Here is a 25,314-nt window from a genome sequence, read left to right as displayed (position 1 = left end):
ATTACACTTTTTCACGTCATTCCACGACCATTTAAACAATGCACTGTCACTTTAATTAAGCGCGCGAGCAGCGCAGCAAAAGTAGAGCCGACGCTGAAACGATCGCAGCACTGCTGCTTCAGCGACGCTCTTGCCACATGAGCATGCGCTGCTCACGCGTGCGGTGTGCATGGTTAAACTTGTTAACATGGCTCCGAAAAAACATGCGCTGCTTACGCCTGCTCATGCTTGCGGTGTGAAGGCGTTAGACCTGTAATATGAGCTTTCAGCTGCAGACTGAGACTGCTAAACCAGGAGTTAATATCGTCTTTACTACCTTACCAAATATTTTTCAGAAAATGCAGATGACCAAACTGATTGATCAACTTTACCAGCGATTTTCATTTTGAAAGGAGCTGGGCCATCTTTGACCCCGATTTGCCCTCCGCTTGCTCTGCCAGTCATACCTGTCAAGTATCCCGTTTTGGCCGGGAAAGTCCCGTATTTTACCCTTCTTTCCCGCCGTCCTCCCGTATTAGTATTTTCCCGTAAATCTCCCGTATTTTAACCTGCGTTATTACAAAAATAATAATGCCCGGGCGGAGTAATAAAAAACATTCCCAATCCCAGATCGCTAAAGATCCACTGATTCCGCTAATCCACTTCGTGTTTTCCCACACGCTCCGCAGCATCTCTGTGTGCACTCTCTGCATGGAGAGCGAAGACGCCAGTTTCTGTCTGAAGTTTGTTGCATTAACAGGTAGATTTATTACATAATATATCAGTTGTTAAACCGCAGGATTACTAATTTGGAAGTTTGTTTATGTAATCTTTGGTTAATGATTTGGTTAATGAGTGTTCTAAAAGTGCTAACAAGATAGCAAGCAAACAGCAACAAAATATCCACATTATTATCGTTACAATGCTTGTCTAATGAATTAAATGTTCCCGGTCAGATCTAAGTTAACATAAACACTAAATTTGCTGTTTTTGGCACACTTTGTAGACAAAAAATACCAAAAACACAAATGCCTTCACAAAATAAAGACAGAGAACGGAAAGGGAGGCTGGTAAAGGCAGTTCAACATTGCAAACATTGATTCAAAGCTCCATCAAGCCAGCAGGTAAATCATTTTGAATATCTTTTGTCACACTTTAATTCTTGTTATTATATTTTCCCATTATAATCACTTGTAATCACTTGTCTAAGTTGATGCTAGTAATATAGTAACACATAATTTATTTATAATACTATATTAAAACCATACTATAGTACCACCCCCATAGTGCCCTTTTTGGTTTGGGCCACTGCCCCATCTAGCATTTTCATTTTCTAAATGACAGTTCTCATTACAAAGAAAAGTGAATGGTTTATAAATACTTTTTGCATTAAGGTATAATGCAAAAGAAGTTAAAATAAGGCTTTTCAAACTAAGGCCATTGGGTTTTGTACAGATGCAAATTTGTGTGTATAGTATGTACAGTATGAGTGTGACTTATGAAATGTAGTTTTCACAGAGCTGTGTGTTTCACTAGTTTTCTTGCTAATGAATTCGTTTGTTTAGTTAATTTTAACACAATTATCAGCACTAAAGTTTAAAAAAATATTATCCGGCCCTCACCAATCTTAAAATGTAAGGAATACTGGAGCTTGTTTGGGTTGGTGGTGGGACTGTTCGCGGTGGGCGCCGGAAAATTTCCCTTATTTTCAAATCCAAAACTTGACAGGTATGCTGCCAGTGTGTCGGCCTCTCTGGCGAGAAAGGTGGAAAACTCTTGAACAGTGGTTTTCTTTCTCTTAAGGTCAGTCAAATACTCCTCTGCCAGCTCTCCTTCCTTGCACGCTGCTGATCAAGGAAAATGCGGTACCTTGACCTGGCTGCACGTACCAGCATTTCTGTTGTGAGGAGAACATTTGTCACCCCACCGTGCAAATCTATATCATCACACACAGTGTAATAGTACATGGCCTTGTTGTAATGATGTACAGCAAAAGATTGTAATTCCCCAGTAATGTATTGTAAAATCACAGTAATTGCTTTGTCATTAAAGCTGTGAAGTTACAGTATACAGTTGTGCTTTTACATCAATGCAGTGTAATATCACAGACATAACATCACAGTAAATTGCTGTGAGTATATTTCACAGTATATTTCTGTAATCCTTGCTGTGAAAGTCATGCAAAATGTATCCATTTATTTAGTGTGAATTCACAACAAAAAATTTTGCAGTGTGGCTTAACCAGCCGCACAAGAAGGTGTCCAGTTTTCCCCTTCATTGATCCTACAATCAAGAGTCAGGAGAGCCTTAAACTGTTGTACAATGACATCCCCTAAAAAACAAAACATGTTACAAAGAGAATAAATTAGAATTATATTGATACTTTAACCGTTTTAAAGACTACAATAACATTTGGTTATGATGGTTTAAATTCAAGGTTTACTTTAAGATTTCAGAGGGCATAGAAACTCCACTAAACTCAGATAAATACAAATTTGAACTCATGACCAGAAAATTTGTTAATCTGCACCTACAAGATTGCTTTTCCAGTTTGTTTTGTTGCTTACTCTTGTCAGGATACCTTTCCATTTGAGACTAAGCTACTTTCTGATTTTTACATTTATTTTCTCAAATGTGTTGCACTTATTAGGTTTATGTGCTTCCTAAAATACACTTGGGTGATGCACCTAAACTTTATATTGTAAGCAAGGAAACCCTATGTAACATAATCCTAAATCATGAGCAACATTACATTACAAGAGGAAATGACAAAAGCTAGAGATCCATGCAAAAAAATAGGAAAAGAGAAAAGATATAAATGAAGCAAATGTCTGTAAGATGGCACAGTTAAGTATAATGCTACTCTATCTTTGAAAACATGATATCAGATAATATGACTCATTTAACATTTGTGACAAAGATTCATTATATTTGAACTAAACTACCATCAAAGTGTTGTCTGTCTGTTAAGCCAGTGCTTCCCAATCCTGGTCTTCGAGGACCCCCTCCCAAAACATTTTAGATGTCTCCTTATTTAACACACCTGATTTACCGAGTGCGCTCATGCTATGTTGCCATGTAAATAATATATTCTTGGGCTTTGCTCGTAAGGCTATTGATTTTTTAAATGAATGAAGTCGGCTGGTAAGCATCAGAGTATTTTGGTCTTATTTTCAATGTAATGCATTTGGATTTAAAACATTTTAATTTGAACTTCTTGTTAGCTGCTTTTTATCTTGTAAGATCTGGCAACAAGAGTATTTATCCCAGTACCTTTGTCCCATTGATTTCTTGCACAGTGCATACAGAAGAGAGACACGTACCTGATGATGCACTTTTAAATACATCATCATTATGTAGTTGTTCATTTTGGTTCTGTACACACTGCATTAAATTTCTGTTAAATGCGGTTGTCAATGGCAAACTACTGAATTGTGTGTGTGTGTGTGTGTGTGTGTGTGTGTGTGTGTGTGTGTGTGTGTGTGTGTGTGTGTGTGTGTGTGTGTGTGCAGAACATGATTTAGCAATGAAAAATTATCGAATTTAGTTTCATTGTTTATGGGGAACAGAAATAAATATTTACTACAAACTATAGTGTGTACTGTCTGCAGCATTATCCACTTTGTGTTTCTTTTGGACAGAAACATTTTAGCACTGATACACTGCAACTGTAATTTAAGATTTGTTTCCATAATATAATTGTTGCTTAAGGAACATAAACATACTGATGATAGATGTGACCTGTTTAAAATTTTGGAAAAAGGTAAGTATACTATTATTAAACTAAGCTCTTATGGAAACTCTTGACATGTAAACTTTGCCTGTATAGCCTGGGTTGGCAGGTCTGTGTAAAAAAACAGCCCTGTGGCTTTGGGCCAGAACTAGCCCAATGACCCTAAGCACAAACACCAAAACTCAAAATATGTCACTTCTACACCTAAATACATATTTTACAATCACTGTTATGCACACATTTTCACTGTATAAAAGTAACCATGTTGTCTGTTTAGATGTTTAGATGGACAGCTGATAAAAAAACATTCAACCCTACAGAAAAAAACAATCCACGGCAACAGTAGCTCAATTCCATGGGAAAATAATGGACTTGGCAACCCTATGGTTAGGATACAGATATGCACTGTATATTAACTGTACTCTATACCTCGTCTTTATTTATTTATTTATGTATTCTTCACACCATTTAAGCATCTATAACTATATTCAAGGCGAGAACTGGTTAAGGGTACAATTTGTACGATATTTGCAGTAAATCCAAAGACCACTAGGCCAGTATTATATATTTTGTCCAGCTGATTATTTACAATATCTAATGCTTTTAACTACTTGCAAATTATGAGAAAATTGCCATTCTATACAGTGACACAGGGCAATGCAGTCGCCTGTCAATGATGTTAATATCCATGTAATCCTTTGTTACCACCTTTACTGATGTTAAAGCCACGTGACAACAGTGGATGCTAACACAGTCTCACACCCATGGCGTCAATATTTGACGACACTTGACCATGCGTCAATATGTTGACGCGGAGGGTATACCTTTCGCGTCATTTTTTGACGAACTGGGGACTTCAATACTATTAGGTACGCGAAATTAAACAGTTGTCACCTGGCATTGGGGTTAGGGTTAGGTTTGGGTAGGGATGTCATTATGTAAATCTAACCCTAAACCGACGCGAAATTGGTAGAAAATGGTAAGAAAATAGGAAAGAGAATGCAACGGACTTAATAGTATTGAAGTCCCCAGTTCGTCAAAAAATGACGCGAAAGGTATACCCTCCGCGTCAACATATTGACGCATGGTCAAGTGTCGTCAAATATTGACGCCATGGGGTGAGACTGGGTTGTGGATGCGGAAGTAATAGGGTGATTCTTAGACTACGGGCACTTTTGTGTACTTGGGTCATATTTTTTAAAAATACATATAAATTTTAAAATATTCCTCTTTCTTTGTCAAACTTACAATAAAACCACCTTTAAAAAAAAATTAGGAACTTTCTATTAATATTTTTTTATACTTTTTAAATTCCTAATAGATGTCAAATTCACTGTTTTCTCCTTGTCGCACACCCCGACTTTTACATTTCAACAATGAAAATACAGTTAAAAAATATGACTTATCTGGTAATTATTAATGTACCTGAATTAAGCACTAGTAAAATAATTAAAATTCATTATAATATTTAATGTGAGATCACTATTAATTTTACTTTTTATACAAAATATAGCTGTCGCACAGTATTGGTGTCATTTCCACCACAACACTGTAATGTGTCTTTAAAAAGTTTGTGTGAAAGATTGTTTAGTGGGTTTCCATGGAAATGTTTCCATGTGACATTAGAGAACATGCTGGACATGGAGGAAATTTAAATTTTCATCAACAACAAATAAAGAAAAAGTCAGGGTAAATATTGCTTGATCAGTAAAAACATTTATTATACGCCATTTCCAAACATGCTGTAACTTTAAGGGTGTTTTTACAAAGCTAAACATTTAAAATGAAATAAGAGTATTTTGCATACATGAAATGCTAAGTATTATTTTAAAGCTAACCAGTGAAGCTATCTTTGATTTTTTCACAAAAAACTACAGAAATGTCATTACCACCACCGTCATTTCCACCACACTGCCCTTTGTGGTGGAAAAGACAGCATGTGGTGGAAATGACACTGAATGCGTTTACATGCACAAGCATAAGCGGATAACTATCAAAAATCGGCTTTTTATAGAAAACTGTTTTCATGCATTTACATGCAAATCAATAAACTGGCTACGCAGAACATATTGCTGAACATAATGTTCTGGATGGGGTGTAGGAATGTAGGAAAGCATGTTGGTGCTGTAAAAGTTCTGTAAGCAGTAGTGACTTGAAGAGCGGCGTTACATGAGCCCTTTTGGGCTTCTGGAAGATAAGCCGAGCTGCTGCATTCTGAACTAACTGGAGTGGAATGATTGACCGTCCAGGAAGGCCAGCAAAAAAGCATTGCAGTAGTCCTGCCTAGAGATTACCAGGGCCTGGATCAGAAGTTGTGCTGCATGCTCCGTAAGGAGTGGCCGTATCTTCCTAAAATTTGCATAACGCAAATCGGCACGACTGCGCTTGTCTTTGCAATGTAATCAGTGAAGGACAGTTTGTCATCAAAGACGACACTGAGGTTTCTGGCAGTTTTGGAGGGATTAATGGATGTGTTGCCAAGAATGAATGGATAGGTCATGCTGTATCTTAAGTTGTGCTGAAAATAGAAGCAGCTCAGTCTTAGCTAGGTTCAGCTGGAGGTGGTGTTTCTTTATCCAAGCCGATATGTGTTCTAAGCAGGCTGTAATGTGTGCTGCTATGGTGGGATCATCTGGGTTAAATGAAAAGAAGATCTGGGTGTCATCATAGCAGTGGTAGGAGAAGCCATGTGCCTGTATGATAGGTCCTAAGGTTGTTGTGTAGATGGAGAAAAGGAGTGGACCAAGCACTGATCCCTGAGGGACCTCAGTGACCATTTGGTAAGCTGTGGACAGCATGTCCCTCCATGGCACTCTGAAGGATCAATCAGAGAGACACGATTTGAAACATTGGAGAGGAGTACCTGTGATCCCTAGCGACAAAAGGGTGGCTAGTAGTATCTGATGATTAAATGTGTAAAAAGCTGCCGACAGGTCTAGCAGAATCAGAACCAAGGATTTGGATTCTGACTCAGCTAGCCGTAATGCTTCTGTGACCAATAGCAGTTCTGTTTCGTGGAGTGGTTGCATTTAAAGCCTGACTGCTTGTTATTTAGTAGGTTGTTCCGTGACTGAAAGGAAGGTACTTGGTTGAAAACAGATCTTTCAAGTGTTTTCGCAATGAACAGAATGAGTGAGACAGGTCTTTAGCTGTCCGTGGGTGAGGGGTTCAGTGTGGCTTTTTTAAGCAATGGCGTGACCAACGCCTGCTTAAACGTGGATGGAAATGTGCCGGTGAGCAGTGAGGTGTTGATGATATGTGTGAGTCAAACAAACCAGGCTTTGAGGGTCAAACGCACATCAGGTGCATACTTAGTAACTTCAGTGTCAGTCAGTGGAAAAGAAGAGAAAAAATGGATGTCGGATATGAGTGTAGTGTGTCCTGAGGTTTGTGGTGTAGAAAATTGGTTGCTGATGGATTATGTTTTGTTGATGAAAAAGTTAGCAAATGTCATCAGCTGACAATCAGGAAGTGGGTAAAGTGGGAGGGGGACAGAGGAGACTCAAACTCTAAACTAAAAAACAGGTGTGGTTATGTTTAATGACTTTGTGAATTGAGTTTAATGAGTGTGATGAGTTTAATACATTTTCTAAGGAATATCTATACTGTTTCTTTACGTTCACATTAATTCATTGTCATTTCCACATCACCTTGTCATTTCCACCACCACCCTGTCATTTCCATCACCACACACGTTTTTAAAAAAAATATTTCAAAAGTTCTCATCACAAATTAAAACTTTACCCACAATTTATGAGATTATGCTCTACTTAATATAACAATTCAAGTTATTTATTTTCTTACAAGCTCTTACCCAAACCAATATTTAATTTAAGAGTGTGACAGGTGAACAGTTCAGCATTTGGTCCTCATGGCAGTTCATTTATCTCGTTTGCAAATGTATAATTATTGTACATTGTGAAAAAATTGTAAAACTACTCACAAAAATTATCTTAGACAATTCTGGAGTGGCATAAGTAATTCTATTTTTAAATAACAACTGTATATTGAGATGTGTTGGAAATGACATTTGTTCATAGCATGTCTGAAAAAATGTAAAATATTAACAATTTCTCTGGAAATCTAAGTTTGGCCTCTTACAGACCTTAAAACTAGGCAAATTGTTTAAACTTATCAGACTGTGTTACGTGACTTTTGAGCAAGTTTTTTTATTTCAAATTCATAAGGCTAAGGCCCAATCTCGATTCTACCCCTTACCCCTTCCCCTTTGTTTTCCACGTTCACGTGAAGTGGTAGGGGTCTCTCAATTCTCTTTTGGCTGGAGGGGCAGGGGGTAGGGGGAAGGGCCAGTTAGCCCTTAAAACTAAGATTTTTCGGGACCACACTTCAGACGAAGTGGTATGATAAATTTCCTATGGCCCATAAATGTAAGTATTTTTTGACATTAAAAAGTATTTTAATAACAAATTAGCACTTGTTTTATGTTGCCTTTAATCTTGTTTTCATGTATACGGTAGTGTTCTCCGAAAAAAGATTTGTAAAAATCGCTATGAAAAAAGTTAGCTAATGTTATTGACTTTGTAATAGTTCCACAACATATTTTTTTTTCATATTTTATTGTATTATTACATCGACGCATCTATGACGTAGGATCTAGCAACTACGTGTAACAGTCTAGTAGTGGTGTCCCATTTCTTAGGGGAATATTTTCAGCCCTACCCCTTGACACTCTGTTTCAAGGGGAAGGGGTAGGCGTAGGGGTGAGGGCAAGGGGAAGGGGTATAAAATAGAATTGGGATTGGGCCTAAAAGTGCCCCTAGTTGAAGAAACACCCAATAGTGTCTGTCAGGCCACTCGCTTGTTTATGGTAAGTTTGTTAATCTGAACACTTAATTCTGTGCTGTGTTAACAAACCATCGTATTGGACTAATACTGTAACATCTATGACTAACAATTGTGTTTTGAACATTACATGAAACCTTACATAATGAAAAAAACGATGTCATCAAACACAACATTTATAAAACTTGATTATTTTACCTCATGTGTTAACATGATTTCCTGTTCCCGCCTGATTGATGGCCATCAGCGGTTGAGTTAACAATGGGAATCGCTGCTTCAGAGTGTCATTAATCTACGTCATTGTTATTGTTTTGATTGTGCGCCCTCTAGCGGCGGAGATTATACTAATTGCATCTTTAATCCATACAACAAGTTGGGGGAGGGGCAATTTGGTATCTCCAATTCAACTAACTTGTTTGCATGGCTTTGGCTGGTGGGAGGATAACCCGAATAACCAGAGTAAACTCACCCCACATGGAGAACATGCAAACTTCACACAGAAAGGCCACCTAACCTAGCCGGAGCTCAAACCAGGGAGCTTCTTGCTGTGAGGCAACTGTGCTGCCCCACTTTATACCTTGTAACCAATAGACCTTTCATAAATCTTTGTACAGTCTTTTGACCCATTTTCATGTGTGTGCGCGTGTGTGTCTTTGACACACAAGCCATTTCTGACCTTTGAGCATGAAAACTCCTGGCTACATTTGTCTTGTTTGTCTGCAACTTGAACTTAAATGTGTAAATATGTCATATGTACTACACGCATACAAGGGTGTGCTCAGTGTGTAGCACTGTTAAAGAACACCTATTTCATTGCAAAAAACAACATTTTGTGTATTTGGTATAATACAATGTGTTTGCATAGTCATCCATTTAGGATATTTTTAATTATATTTACTATCACCTAATCCAACCAAACTTAACCATAACAGAAAAATGCAAAACCCAGTAAACAAGTGATATCATCAAAGTGACATCACAATATTCTCATACTGTGAGTAATAGTGATGGGCAGATTGATCCTAAAGTATTGATATTTTCGATCCTGCCGTTGTATCAAAAGGACCGATTTTCAAGTACAAGCATTGATTCTATTTGGTTTTTAACAATTGTTATAGAATTTTTAGTAATAGTTGGATGCCGTTTTGTATGTAGCCTAAATACACTTAAATCGTAACGTTAGTGGTAACTATATATTTTTCCGCTGTATCACCGCGTTTGCTCATTCAGTCCCATCCCCTTCCACTGTTTCAGTATTACAGCGTTCATTCCCTTAGTCACTACCAGCACACTCAATCAGCGCATCCAGGTTTTAAAAAGGGGTTTAAGTGCATTGTTGCGGTCAGTTAATAATGTGAAGCCTTGTGTGATATGTGTCAACAACAAAAAAATATGCCACTGTGGTAATACCACAAATGTGACAAAGCATCTAAAAGCAAAATACCTTACAGAGCACGATGAAGTGCAGCAGCCTCACAGTCATGCTTTGATTTTCAGTGCATTCCAGTCTACTGACTTTTCATGCTTTTATTTTATTTTCAAAAGCAGTAGAGTTTATCAGTCAAAAAAAAAAAAAAAATAGGCTCAAGAGGAAAATGTTAATGTCAACATTCACTTGTTTTATTTCCAAAATGTATAAATAGAAGAAATCTGGTAAAAGTGTTCAGTGCAAAACGTTGTCATGTCTATTTTACTTGATATTAATAATGATGGCTATCAAAATCCCTTATAAAATTACTTTAATACATAGGCTACATAGAAATATTTCATAGAAGTATCTGTGATATTTGTCTTAAAGGTCAAGTTCTTTCTGATCCCATTTTTTTAAACCCTAGTTAGTGTGTAATGTTGCTTTAATAGCATAAATAATACCTGTAAAATGATAAAGCTTAAAGTTCACTGCCAGGCGATATATTTTCTTTAACAGAATTCGCCTTTCAAAGCCTACAGCAGTGTTTCTCAACTCCGTTCCTGGAGGCCCACTGCTCTGCACATTTTGTATGTCTCTCTTATCTGACAGACTTAGTTTAGTTCATGGTGATCTTTACTAATGAGCTGATGATTTGAATCAGGTGTGTTAAATAAGGGAGACATAGCAGTGGGCCTTCAGGAATAACGTTGAGAACCACTGGCCTACAGCGAACGGCCGGTTTGGACTACAGCCCTCAACTTCCTGCTTTAATGATGTCAGTAGAACAGTTTTTTGATTAAACTCCGCCCACAAGAATACGTCAGCTAAGCTGACGGCAAGCTAAGCTCAAATCACAACACACTAAACAAACTACACAATCAAAACTCGATACGTATTTCTAAAGGAGCGACTTGATAGAACAAGGAAGCCATAAGCCCGTTTTGAGGACAGTGAAAACAGTCCTATAGACCGTTTCAGCAATAACAACATAAACAGGGGGCTGCATGTAGCTTCCGGTAAACTCCGCTAAGAATAAATAACAACAAAGTTCTTTAAACGTAGTTTATTTATATAACAAGCAGAAAAACAACACATAGATTACATAGGAAACCAAAACATTTGTTATTTTCCAGGGTATATACAGCAATCCTTAAGTTAAATTTACTACTTTTTAATACCTTTTTTACTACCTTCAGAATATTTTTTAAAACCATCACGACACTGAATTGCAAGTGTTAATCAGCGACCTTTCTACTATTTACACAGATTTTGACATATATAACATACAAAAAAGAATAGATTTAGAGACTGATGTTGACAACATATTGCACATTTATTTACTTAGTAAATAAAAATAAAACAAACTACATAAAATGTGCAATGCAGAGAATGCACACTGGCTGGCATTCATTGCAAGTTGATGCATTACAAACGGGCATCTTCTATGAACTGTTGCGGATTCACAAACTGGCATCTTCTATGAACTGTTGCGGATTCACAAACTGGCATCTTTTATGAACTGTTGCGGATTCACAAACCGGCATCTTCTATGAACTGTTGCAGATTCACAAAACGGCATCTTTTATGAACTGTTGCGGATTCACAAACAGGCATCTTCTATGAACTGGTGAACTATTGTTTGCACTTGTGCTATAGGCCTAATATGAACTTGTGGGCATAAAATCCTATGGCAAGTGCCTTAATTCCATGGCCTTTTCCTCAATAGTTTTGTCCATTTTGACCAATTCCTCTTTTTTCTCCTTGTGTCTCCTTCTAAGTGTGTTTGATTTGGTGATTAGCTGGGCCATTTTTGACCCAGCTTTCCCCTCTGCCTCCTCGGCCAATTTGTTGGCATCATTTTCAAGGATGGCACAGACTTCGTCCAGGACTCTGCGTTGCTTCTTGAGCTCCTGTAGTTCGTCCTCTGCGGCCTTCCTTTTCTGTGTTTGAGCATCACTCTCCCTCTTTTTACGCTCTTGCTCCAGGTAGAGCCTGTACTGGGACCTTGCTGAGGCCACAGAAACCAGCAGGTCCTTTGTTAAAGGCACCTTGAGGACACCACCACAGCTACTGACATTGTCACAGATTAACCTCAGTGATTCCAAGGATTCACCAAGAAGGTTACAGGTTTCCACCTTCTTGTTAACGGAGAAGCCCCTCTCCACGGTGGCTTGTCCATGTGAAAGAAGTAAAACGCTCTGGCAGAATCTCAACAGGTCCATGTAGGATGGGCTGAGGGTCAAGTGTAGAAACACATCCACACGTTGCTTGAAAGGCTGGAAAGAGCGGAATTTTTCACCTCTGCCCTCAAGAGACAGCAATGATGTAAACTGCTGAATGATTACATCACCTACGACATAGACAAAGAAATTAAGTTAATTAATACAGTAGGTCATTTAAATGTATCAGACCATTTGGCAATACATACATCACATAATGTTATAACATCTAAGTAGAATGTGTAAGGCTTCTTCTGAACTTATTAATTTGATAAAGCATTGACACCTCCTGACTGTTGAGAGGAGAATGCAGAAAACCATCTTGCTAGCACACACACTTCTTATACAAGGCTTTAATCAATCTGAATAACCTATGCACTTTGACTGTCCCTATAGAATATCTTCTTACCAGCTGGTATGCCACCTGCCAAATGTTTGCAGTGGAGGAATGTTTGCACTATTCCTTTCATCTGTCTGATGCACCAATCGGGATCTCTGTGCATTCTTGAAGGGTCCAAGCATGCAATCTGCCTGACCACTTGGAATTTCAGGGGGCTTTTCTCCTGTAGCTTCACAACAATCTTAATCAGGCCCTGCAGACATTCTCGCCTGAAGGTGAGCACAGAAAGCTCACCAACCTTGAATCCTGGTTTGCTCTGAAGTTCCTAACAAATGAGGAACATTAGTGAATGTTCACTGCAAATGCTTTGGAAAATAATTTGTTTTACATCTTTATCCCTATTTCTATCCCTATTTCTTTTTCATCTTCTTATTATTACTATTAATTTGAGTAGTAGTTTTAGTAGCAGCCCAAACATAATAGTAGTAGTAGTACTAATAAATGACAGAAGTTAATTTTAAAACATACTTCCTGGTTCTTTTTGCAGGCAACCCAAAACACATCTGCAGCTCTAGGGGGGGGGGAATAAATAAAATTACCTTGATAGCAGATTCTGCTCCCAGGCCTATGTCTACACTCTTTGGGGAGACCAAGTTCTTTTCATCTGTTAGATCTATTTTGATCAGCTGCAGAGGTGTGAGGTCCTGGGTGAGCTCTCATTGAACGAACCGCCTCAGTAAACTCTTAAAATGACAAAACAAGCAGTTAGTAATCCAACCATTTACACAGATTCACCAAATACAATAAATTTTATAAAATATTTAATGATCATTACCATCAGCAGCTCAGTCAAATCTTTGGCCAAGAAGGGCAACACTGGCTCATCAGTTTGGAACTTTGTCAAGAAGGGGTTGAAAGTTCTTGCAATCGCCAGAAAAAACTGGAGTTTTGCAATAATGAAAGGATCCTTTTGTGCAGCTACTATGGTGTCATATGAAGCTGTGCAGGGGGCTGGAACCTTCTTTTTCTCTGCAGCATCCACATACATCTTCAGCACTGGCCAAACTTCAACTGCCCTTTCCGCCACAGGAACGTTTTCCACCCATCTATGGCCACAAAATGGTATGGGAAAGCAGGAGGACCCCGTCACCCTAGTGAAATCTTCTCTCCTGGCAGGCACATTATGAAAGAGGAAGTGCATGGCTCGCAGAAGTTTTTCCAACTGCCACATAGTAAAGCCTGCCTTTAAAGCATTGTGGACGGTGTGAAGTCCACAGCTTCCAACAGTGACAACCTGGGCACCTCCATAGAGCTCTGCATGTTCTTTCTGGAGTAGATCCACCAACTTGAAATTCACATTGGGGCCATCCATTCCAACTGATAGCAGTTGCCTCATATTCAATTGTGTGACACATTCCTGTGAATCGACACCAGGAGGAAATCTGTTATAAGTTATCATTTAGACACAGTAAAATAGATCTCAACAATCACAAAGGTTGGTTAAGGAGAAGCATTACTGCATACACATTTGATTTCAATTAATACATGGTAATTCAGCAATTAAATTATTTAGTGTTTTTTTCCAACAACAAAACCTGAGCCAAATATTACATTTCTATAACTGTGATAAGTTGTTGAATTTAACAAAATACTAAAAACTAGTGCTGTCAATCGATTAAAACTTTAACTAGATGAATCACACATTTTTTCTGTGATTAATTGCAATTAATCGCGATAAAAAAGAAATGTTTTTGAACGTTTTTAATATATTTTTAATGTAATAATTTCACAGTTAATCAAATTAATGTAGAAACAACATAAAGACAGTATATTTTAAATACTTGTTTAAATGGCATCTTTTTATGAATGAAGGCCTGTATTACTGATATTAATACAGCTACTGATTTTTTTTACATTTATTATTAGGCTTCAAATACAACAGTTTTTAATTTAAGTAAACTTAAAACAATGCTAACATAAACCCTTAATAAATGTCATGTTTACTCCTGCCCTTCCTGTCTTAACAGTTAGGAAATATACAGAAATTTAATAAAGTTATCAAAGTTATATGCAGTCTGCACTGCATAAACTATAAATTAAATAGTTAATCCTTATTAAAGCTACAAAAGTTATTTAGTCAAGAGCAGCGAGTCATTTCCCTTTGTTCTTTAACTTTACTGACAGGAAGCTTTATCGGCTGCTGTCCCTTTAAGAGCAGACAGACACGCGGATCTCACCGTTTATATACTGTCTGGATGGATCTCGCCTCATTCTCTCACAACTCTTTTTGTTCATTTTAGATTTTATATAAATCATTTAAGATTGCTATCATGAGGATAATCGACAAAACTGGCACTTTAGGATGTTTATTGTTAGTTCAAGCAGTAAATTAGCCAACATCATCCTATAATATACAAAATCTTTGTAAATAAATAACTCTTCAAATGAGGGTTATATTAAAAAAGAACTAACCTTTATGTGATGCAACAAATCTTCGGCCCTTCCATGTCCCAAAAACTGAGACCCGAAGTATCTGGATTGGACACGGTCATCCTCCCAGTATCGAACATGGATGTCAAGTTGTTTTTTCTTTGACGCCTGATTGAGGCTCTCATCAAACATTAACACAAATGGCCCAGCCTTGTTGATGCCATCCACAAGTTGTTTTTTGAAGAACGATGCTAATCCAAATCGGATAATGTACCCGGTTTTGTCTTTACCACACGTGAATGACTTCGCGATGTCAGAGTCGGGAAACATTTCTTTAAACAGCTCCGAAATTCCTTCATTGGAGTTCAACGAGTGGTGATTAACTGCAGTGTTCAGACACCACAGAGCCTCCGCGCGCAGTGTTGGTGTGGCGCCCATGACCATCCGGAGGTCAGACGTTGCTGGAGCCGTAGCTTTTGCCAGTAGGCCTACAGTGGCACTAATAATTTGCGGCGTTTGTGGTGGAGGAGCAGCCGCGCAGACAGCTGAGATTGGTAGAATTAACTGCTCTCTGCGAGCACGCATTCTATTTTTGTGTTTAGTGGATTGCATATGCGACCGAAGTGCGTTAACTCCCATCCAGTTGACGTTTATGTTTTTTTTACACACCGAACAATAAGCCTGCACGTTATTCCCTACTACAGGCCTGATCCAGTCCTTAAACGCTGGGTCGTCAACCCAGCATTTTGAAAACTTACATTTGCCCATGAAGACGACGATTGTCTAATAAAACGTAAGCCAGCCACTTCTGTTGAGCGCGCAGTGTTCTGAGATGATGCCGAATGACCACTGAATATGACGTCAGCATCAAACATACGTTGAGACGGAGACGAAAGATCTTGATGATTATGTGCCCAGAAATGCTTTTAAACGAAGTAACGCGAACGCAGATTGAAATTCTATCAGAATAGGACACCTTATAGTCTGAAAAAATAATACCTAATTTGGAAAAAAATAATACCTCTGAGACCAAATTTACAACTTTTAATGGCCTTAAATTTGACAATTTTGATTTATCACTTTTTAATACTTTTTAAAACCCCGCGGACACCCTGTTTTCGACGAGGCATCTGTTCAAGAGATCAGTTTAGCAACTAGTTAGAGCATTAAAAAAACGAAACCGGAAGTAAGGTTCGGATCCAGACGTGTATCACGTGCTTCCAATGAAACCGTCTATAGAGATAAGTAAATTGTGTGAAAAACAGCCACGTACCAATTTCTTTACATGTGAAACATGAACACATGTTATATTGCACACTGTAAACACAATCAAAGCTTCAAAAACACGGAATGAACGGGACCTTTAAAAGTACTTGGTATCGGATCAACAAGATAATAACTGATATGGCCCATCACTAGTGAGTAATATGCAAGTTCATTGTGAATTCCAAATGTTGAGTTCATGGTATGAGTACACAATAAGTGTGCCTATATACCATATAAAATGTCAAGACATGGCATCAAGAAGCCTATAAATAAAGCTTACACAGACTGGATGTAACACTGACCGGGATTCACAGATTTGTGTTGTCAAAGCATTGTGGCCTAGAGAGAGAGACCTGTTTGTAACCCAGAGGTTGTTGGTTTGATTCCCACAGCTTGCAGGAAATGATTGAACTTGTGTCCCATGTTGATTGCCATCAGTCTCTTTCTCACAAAATACATTCATAGTTAGACAGGCTCCGATATTCATGTTGGTCAGCGGGGGGAGGCAATTAACTTATAGTATCGAGGCATGTTGGCGAAACCGCTGAGTTCAGGACTTGGATCTATGCCATCTGGACCATCTGGACTACTAAAACTGAACTTCTGAAGTAGAGACACAATAAACAGAAATAGCTCCATACGAGCCAGAGACTCTCCCACACATGCACGTTTACCTGTGTAGATATAACACACATGACTGATCATTAATATCATTACCATTATTAGTACGATTTTGTAAAATTAGTTAAATTAGTTAAATTACTGTATTATTACAGATTATGATGTTTAAAAGATAGTCATATCATTCCAAACAACTTGGAATAAACTGTCCTTTTACAAAGATAGAAAAATAGAAACTGCTGTTCCTTTCAAAAATATTACCTGCAGAAAAGGGCAGAAATGCTGGATTCTTTTTAAAGCTGCCATTGGCATCCAGGAAGTGCTCAGGGTTAAATGTCCAAGGTGTATCCCACTGTCCCTCATCCCTTAGGACAGAGTGCAACAGGGGAAAAATCACTGTGTCCTAGAAAAAAATTAAATCTGTATAAAATTGCACACATTCCAAATTCAACACAATACAATCATGCGATTTTTGGCACATGATTTAGTCAACCTATCATCCAACTCATACATTCATATACTGTAGGTCACTTTCCTGAAATACACCCTTTTCCCGGACAGCGATTAGACTAGTCCCAGACTAAAATAAATGTAAAAGCTGTCCAAACTGAAAACAACTTGAACTGACATATCTTAAAATACACCAGTGCAATTTGTTTTGCCTCAAAATGTAATGTTTTTAGTATGGCATGTTTGTTAAAATTTCCTAATTAAACTAAGGCCTAGTCCTGTCTTAAGCTAATCTCTTTCCGGGAAACCATCCCATAGCGTTTATCTAATTAGCCCCCTACCGGCAACATGCGCTGCCACAGAAACTTTCATATTAATGCTGTGTTGTGTTTCAACTGAACTGTAATTGGAAATTCTCATAGCTCAGTTGAAGCCCTGTGTTAGCGGCACAAAAATCAAGGGTTCAAACCCAGGGGACACATATACAGATAAATAGTAAATGTTGAAAACGCTGTACACTTTAAATGTAAAAACAAGTTTTGACATCACATACTGTCACATGCTCGGTGCATCGGCATGAAAAGTTAATGATGCGATGCGGTGCATCGGATACAAATTAGCATTTACATCGCGATGCCTCGATTCTAACCTATTTGCATTGTATATTGCATTTATTTATGTATAATTATTAGTAGATGCGCTATACTTTTATTATTTAGAAAGTGACCAATGTTTTTAGATTGCTTTTTCCTCTCTAAACTGTTGCTACATGCTGCTGACCTGTCACAACACTACGGAAACTGAGGCGTGTCACAAAAATGACATAAAGCATAACATGGCACTGGCAGAGGTAGAGCTATCCTCCACCATGTAATTACAAATCCAATGTGATCTGTAGCATATTAAATTGCATAACATCTCATTTTTAATTTAATCGTACTGCATTGAATGACATCGTGTTGAACCAAAATCAGACGGCACTGCCCCCTATGGGGTAAATTGTAACGTATCGCAGCTTCTTCATATGTATCTTTAACGTATTGTATCGTAATTAAGTAACTATAGGTCGCATTTATGGTGCTTTTCCATTGCATAGTACCCACGGGTCAGGTCACGTCAGCTCACTTTACTTTGGCTCGGTAAGCTTTGCCATTGAGTGTAGTACCACTTCGGAGTGGGAGGGATTATAGGCATGTGGTTATATTTGCGCCGTCTACTGATGGGACATCATACAAAAAGTGGAAGCGAACATCGTTTCCCATACATTTATTTATTTGCCACAAAATCAAAAATTACCACCACAAATAGATGTTTGCATTTTGGAATTATCACTACCTTTGTCTCACATGACAGGTTCTGTGCAAAAACATGTGGTTTTATTCGAAGCGCTCCACTGAGCCTCATTTAAGTTGCAAAAATGGCTTACAAACATGTCGACTGTAAGTCTGGGAAACACTGGTATGATTTTCATGATTCTCAGCCTGTGGATGTTTATCACCACTTAAAGGGAGTTTAGGAACTTACAACATAGCACAGATGACAACACGTTTGCTCGAGACTCTCTGGGGCGCAAGCACGAAGGTAAAGCTAATCGTGTGTTTAGCATTTACGTTGGTAGTGAAGATTCTCTAAGACCAATCAGTGATCCAAACCCAGGTGGTACTAAAAAAGTATTGGGTCCTATGTACTGTAACCAGTGGAAAAGCCCCCAAAAGTGAGCTGACCTGACCCAACACAACCCGTGGGGAATATGCAATGGAAAAAGTACCATTAGCTGCTTGCATAACTGATCTATGTGGTTTTGCTTTATTGGAGGACAGGCTTGATTTCGAAATTGAACAGTTTTGACTGAAATTTGGACATAATCCACCTTTGCCAATTGCAAGAATACAAACAACTCCATTTCCGTTTCCGGCGGCGGAGTAATATTGTACCTCACAGCACATCTAATACAAGTCATTGGAGTTGGACAAAAACTACGATAAAACCTGCTGAAAAGCATCTCAGTCAAATTTCAGTCAAAACTGTTCTATTTCATCATAAACAATCTGAAAACAGGGCTTTAAGTGTAAAATACCGAACTTGTCCTTTAAGATCTTTCGTTTAAAGGACGAAATAAACTGTTAATTTAGTGAAAAAAGGTCAACATATAAGCTGTTGATTTTTACCTTTGGAATCACATAACCTTTGAATGTAATGTCACATGTAGCATAATGGGGAACACTGAGGGGAACAATGTCCAGATATCGCTGAACTTCATGAATCACAGCATCGGTAAAGGGGAGGGACTTCCTGTCCTCCATTGTAGGGATTCTGTCCCGTCCGATAACTTGATCAATTTCCTTCTGCATTTGCTCTACATCAAATACACAACATCATTGTGCTATTAGTAAATATTACTGTAAATATGAATCAATAGTATTCTAATAAAAGTTAATTAGATAATTAGGTTTTTAATAAAAAGTGATATCAGTGATGAACACCTGCTGTTATCAAAAACAATCGAAGAGACAAGCAGAAACACAACAACAACAACAACAACAACAACAACAACTGACTTACTGTGAATGCACTGTCACATGTAACAAAGACATTGTAAAGACAAGAACTGACGAAGACTGAACCAATGGTGAATATATAAAATGTATGGTTAATGGTGAACATGTAAAGACGGTAATGAAAGACAGTGGATGACGAGGTGCAAAGGATAATGGGTAATGTAGGCCAGCTAGTGAAGGTAGGTAACGGAGGATATGCTACAATTTTACAATGTGAAAATATGAGATTTATGGATAAATTGATTAACTACAGGTGGACTGCAATGCTCTTCCTAAATCAGAAACAAAGCACTCAACCTTAAACAAAGCATTGAAAGGAAGTAAACCTGCCACTCCCAACCCTGGAGTTTCACCAACCCTTAATCCCATTATCATTACCATGAAATGGGATCACACCTTAGCCCTTGGCCCAAGCATAAGCAAATGGCCACCAACTTACACAATAGGACAAAAGGCAGCAGGGGCCAGGTGATAACATTGCCTATATCTTTCATCTTAGGGTGAGACAGAAACTTGCAGGAATCCACCTTCATGATCAGTTACAGATAGTTGGCAATGTCGCTTGGTTAACCTCTCAAATATATAAACATGTACATTCAATAAAATAAAAACAATGACTTAAAGGTGGAAAAGAGGATGTTTGTTTAATACATTTTTGCAATATTACCTGAAACTGTCTTTACTAAATGATAAAAGACTATTTATTAGGCGCACTGAAAGTAATAAAATTAATATATGTCATCTGTGCATAAAGTAGGGCCTTATAAACATCAGCCAATCGTTGATGCAATCATCGCAATCGTCATTGGCCCTCTGGCTTGTCAATCACTGCCATTACGTTTCTTGCGAGAGACGTGCGCGCTCCAGTAACGTTACACGAGTGACGCATGCGCATAGCGCATGAAACTCCGTCTTAAGTTTCGATTTGTTTTCATTTTCGCTCCTGCTTTCCTCCTCGAATCTGCACCATGGAAGAGAAGAAACCCGAAATAGGACGCAAAAGAAAGAGTTTTTAAGTCGCTGAGAAGAGGAGAAAATTGTCAGAAGAATGTTATCTAACCAGAGTCGTGATTGGAGAAAAAATTGAAAGCGGGAGAGCAAAGAAGGAACAGAGAGGTGTCAGACGCGCAGGTCGCAAAAATTCTCCTCGACAGGTAACAGTGATTATTCTTTCTTTGTGGAATAATTATTGTTGTACTGTTATTCAGGTATATCGACGTTGTTCTTGTACTGTAGTTGTAAGTGACCAGTCTGCTACATGCTAGTTGAAATGGGAGTAGCGCCGTCGACTGATCTAACTTTACGTCTTATGTGTTTATTATCATAATCTTTTCACATAATGAATCCACTGACGCGACACAGCATATGTCAGTGGTAAACAAACACTCGTGTTCAAATACTCGTGCACGAGTTATGGAAGGCGTTTCCTAGAAATGAGCGGTAAGGAGGGAGGCTGTTCTTGCGCATGCGCTTATTTAAAAAACTCAGTAACGGTCTTTGGATTCTCAGTCGGCGGAAACATCCTCTTTTGCGCCTTTAAAATTATGTTTTAATACAGCAGATCTGTTGAAAGTGTAGTTGTTACGTTTCTGCTAATCTCTTCTCTTTTGTCAGTTCTTGTTTCTCTTTTCTTCAGTAATTCACTAATGAGCAATCATTATTTCATTAACTTCAACACTTATAACTTTAACTTCAGTGAAACATACTTGTGGTTCAAATTGGTTATAAACAGGAATATTTGGCATTTACATCATACGTATCTTACCCTGTATGTGTGGATGCTTGATAAGCAGCATTATGGCGTATCTGATCGTTGTGCTGGTGGTCTCTGTACCGGCTAGAAACAGATTTGCAACAGTCGCCCACAAGTTATTTTTGTGGAATTCTGTGTCAAGATTGTCCTTCTCCTATCACAACACACAAAGACAAAGGATACCAAACTTGTTTACTTCTTCAAAGTAGATGACCAATAGGTAGATAAAGCAGATAGAGAATCCTGCTTACCTGTTTAAGTCTGATAAGAAAGCAGTCAATAAAGTCTTGGGGGTCTTGGACGTCTAAGTTGAGTTCATGCTCACTGATCTTACCCAGAACAAAGTTTTTGATGTCTTCAACCTCTTTAAACATGGCTTGATGACGGCCAGGTAAGAGGTTCATTAGTCGAGGGAAGACATTGTACATCTGTTGGAGTGTTGAGAAGAAGCCATTTAGTGTGTTTTATATAATAATTATTCAGTACTTCTGACATGCTGTAATGAATCACTATTATGTATTTCGACAAACCTCTCTTTATGTTCTCACTTAAAAGATAAGAGGTTTAAGAGTGTGGTGACCTAGTGTGTTTTTCTACATGCTTGTTTACATTTTTTAACATCTTAACAAAAAAGTTGCATGTAATGGAAAATGTCTATATTTAAGTATTCCCTAATTTTGTTTGTACTGTATGCCACGTTTCTGTGCTTACTGGTGTGTTAAAAATATTACTTTATAGTGTTTTTATAACATCTGAAGCCATTTTGGTTTGTATGCATACAGACAGCTATGGTTGGAAACTTTCTCACTCAGCAGCTGAACTATTTCTCATTATTTGTGCATGTTTATAAGGGTTTTAATAGTGGATTACTAACTTATAAGGCAACTACTCCCTGAAACGTTTTTTTGGGATACCATAAATACTGGGAAAACGGCTCACCTGACCGGAAGAGCTGCTAATAAAGCGCAGAATTCTGGAGATGATCTGGAGCAAGTGCAAAAAGTTTTTGTTTTCATATTCAAAACGTTGTCCAAAGACCAGGGAACAAATCACATTGGACACGGCCCGGCTCACAAAGAATGCTGCATCGACTGGTTCAGCTGTGAGTAAACAAAATTTATTATAATCTTTTATTTCTGACAGATTTGACTGCAGCACACTCTTTTACATTATTGCACATTATTGTTATGTACTCACATGTGGTTTCTTCAAAACTCTTCACCAAGTGTCTGCTCTCCTCTTGAATCCACTGTTCCATTCTCTTTCGCCCCATCCCAAAATCTCTAAGTGTGGTGAGAGTAAAACGCCTCAGTTGACGCCAACGTTCACCATTACTAATAACCAGACCTACAAACATGTAAAAACATTTAGACTGACTTACATTTAACTGATTTGTTAAAAAAAATCTACACAAACACGAACATAACTCATACCATAGCCATTTACGACTTTATTCAGGAAAGGAATAGGAGCTCTGTCTGCAAAGTCGTCTGCATGATCCACTAGAGCCTCTTTCACAGTGTCATAACCAACCAGAACCACGGTTCTCTGTGGCCCGAGGTACACTGTCATCACAGGACCATAGGTTTTACTCCACTGTTTGACAGAACAGACTTTACTTACACACAAATCAGGTTGTCATGTGTGTGAATGTTTGTATGGTAAAATGTCTTTGGGCGTCATTAGAAGACATTTTAACATGAGTTTGAAGAAATTAACTATTCTCCATTGTATTAAATGACACACTGAACATTCTCAGGTGTGTAAAGCCACCTTAGCAAAATTGGAGCTGTTTGTTTTTCAAAAACCAGAGGCGCAGATGACTGCATTATGGCCCAGTGGCGGCCGGTGACTTCTTTTTTCGAGGGCGCACAATGCGCAGTTCATCACAACATGTATGTATCCCATCATGTGTGTGGTTCGAAATGTCAAAATATGTGTTCAGCGCGTCGAGTAAACCTATGTGCATCATGTGTTTTGTCAAAATAAGTGCCTGCTGCAGATGCGTCTAAAGGGTTTATGATAAGAGACGCTCACGTTTGCCAGATACTCGCATAATCTCATGTGTAAGTTTACTGTTAAGGGAGTCTTGCATGTATTTTGTGAATGTAAGCATCTCTTTTATCATAAACGGTTTTGACGCGTGTGCAGCAGGCACTTTTTTGACAAAATACATGATGCACATGGTTCGCATATTTTGAAAACACGAGGAACGCACTTGACACACAATACACACACAAATTTATTATGCACAATACACACACAAATATATTATGCAAACACTAACTTTTATTTACAATGCGATTAATGATGCGATTGATATTTGACAGCTCAACTTTGCAGTTAATATAATTTCTGATGTGAATGTGTATTTTAAATATACAACAAATGTAAAAATAACATGCATACAGTAGTTTTGCCTTCTCTCTTACCTTTGTAAAGCTTTTAAAGGGTGCACTGTTGTCCATCAAATGTATGTTGCCAATCAGGGGAAGTGCCATCGGCCCCGGGGGTAAAGAAATTCCCCTCGTCTTCCTCCACCTCATGACCAATATCAATATGGACAAGATGACCAACAGCAATGAAATAGAGAATTCCATTTCTCAGTACAATTTTGTCTATCTAAAGTATCTCTTTTTGGTCTGTCCTGTTGCCTTTAGTGTTTATATGTAAGGAGGGGGCAGAGCAACAAGGGGGTGGATCCAGCGTGAATGGGACAGAGGTGAATTATGTGACCAAATATCTGCTTTAAATATTAACTAAAGTGCACCGTAACCTTATCATTTAACACACAGAACAGCAGTATTGATTAATGGACTCGACTGATTAATATCATTTAAGATCATTTCATTGTCGTAAGAGAGCACATTAATTTCATTACGGGACTAATGTGGGAAGGTGTGGCAACCGCAAAATGTTCAGGCAAAACAAATCACTCCCATGTCTATAATAAACATCTTTACTGTTTCCAACAGGTAGGCTACATAGCCTATGTGCGTGTGTTTCTGCGAAAGCATAATAATGATAATAACTGTAAGAACAGTAACGAATAAGAAACAGTAACAACTAAACAGTATACAATGACTTTACCCATATTAGTAATGCAATAGTATAAGAATGTCTTCACAAAAATACAATAGGTGTAAATTGCATCAGACTGGTAAATATTTATGTTTTATATTGATATTATATGTAAAAGTATAAATAAACATTTAGTAGCACAAAGTAACACAATAGTGTCAAATCTAACAACTAAGGTTTAGGAAGCTAATTACCTTTTAGATGTACGCACACAATATGAAAAAAACTGCTAGAATTGTACCAGATAGGTACTAGCCACGATAGACAAAACTTCTGCCGAATGTATTAGCCTTGGTACATGCCTGAACATGAATGATGTAGTTTGGCTAACTTTTAACAATGAAATTACATGTGGTTAACAGGTTACCTTCAAACACAGTAGCGTGAAATGTTCGGCAGAGTGCGCCATTGTAAAGTGTGGCCTTTAATACACCAGCTGTGACTTTTAGTCAATGTTCTGCCATCTCGCGTGTTTAACATTCGCAACAAGCTGGTTTTGTTCTGTCAATTAAAATATACTATACTACATAGTGCTGTGTGTTACATGCTTGTAGGGTAAAGCTGCGTCAGTTTTCATAATTCTGTGTCGTTGTTCGCGTCGACTTGGAATTAGACATGCAGATCGCTAGTAGGCAATGTCCCCCGGCATGTTACAGTATCGTGGCAAAAG

The 25,314-nt window shown here is 38.1% G+C and overlaps 2 protein-coding genes across 4 annotated transcripts; both read right to left on the bottom strand.

Annotated features, from left to right (window-relative positions):
• Positions 1-11,058: 11,058 nt before the first annotated feature.
• LOC129441727 (uncharacterized) lies at positions 11,059-16,027 on the bottom strand. 3 transcript variants are annotated; one of them, XR_012367898.1, is made up of 5 exons: positions 14,958-16,027; positions 13,321-13,902; positions 13,085-13,228; positions 12,555-12,810; positions 11,059-12,276 (listed from the first exon to the last, which is right to left on the bottom strand). XR_012367898.1 is itself a non-coding variant. In XM_073863452.1 (4 exons), the coding sequence occupies exons 3-4, from the start codon at positions 12,646-12,648 to the stop codon at positions 11,612-11,614; spliced, it is 759 nt and encodes a 252-aa protein (XP_073719553.1). In that variant the 5' UTR covers positions 12,649-12,810; positions 13,085-13,228; positions 13,321-16,027; the 3' UTR covers positions 11,059-11,611. The 3 variants fall into 3 exon arrangements, 1 of the variants encoding a protein (XP_073719553.1); XR_012367899.1 differs by lacking the exon at positions 12,555-12,810; XM_073863452.1 differs by having other exon boundaries at positions 13,321-16,027.
• An 8-nt stretch (positions 16,028-16,035) lies between these two features.
• LOC129437602 (cytochrome P450 2G1) lies at positions 16,036-24,236 on the bottom strand. Its single transcript, XM_055195852.2, has 9 exons — positions 23,996-24,236; positions 22,997-23,159; positions 22,761-22,910; positions 22,503-22,663; positions 21,815-21,991; positions 21,576-21,717; positions 19,421-19,608; positions 17,064-17,205; positions 16,036-16,855 (listed from the first exon to the last, which is right to left on the bottom strand). The coding sequence occupies exons 1-9, from the start codon at positions 24,161-24,163 to the stop codon at positions 16,674-16,676; spliced, it is 1,473 nt and encodes a 490-aa protein (XP_055051827.2). The 5' UTR covers positions 24,164-24,236; the 3' UTR covers positions 16,036-16,673.
• Positions 24,237-25,314: the final 1,078 nt, after the last annotated feature.

This window comes from Misgurnus anguillicaudatus, chromosome 24 (genome assembly GCF_027580225.2).
Source record: "Misgurnus anguillicaudatus chromosome 24, ASM2758022v2, whole genome shotgun sequence".
Taxonomy (NCBI): Eukaryota; Metazoa; Chordata; class Actinopteri; order Cypriniformes; family Cobitidae; genus Misgurnus; species Misgurnus anguillicaudatus.
This window is presented reverse-complemented; position numbering and strand designations above follow the sequence as displayed.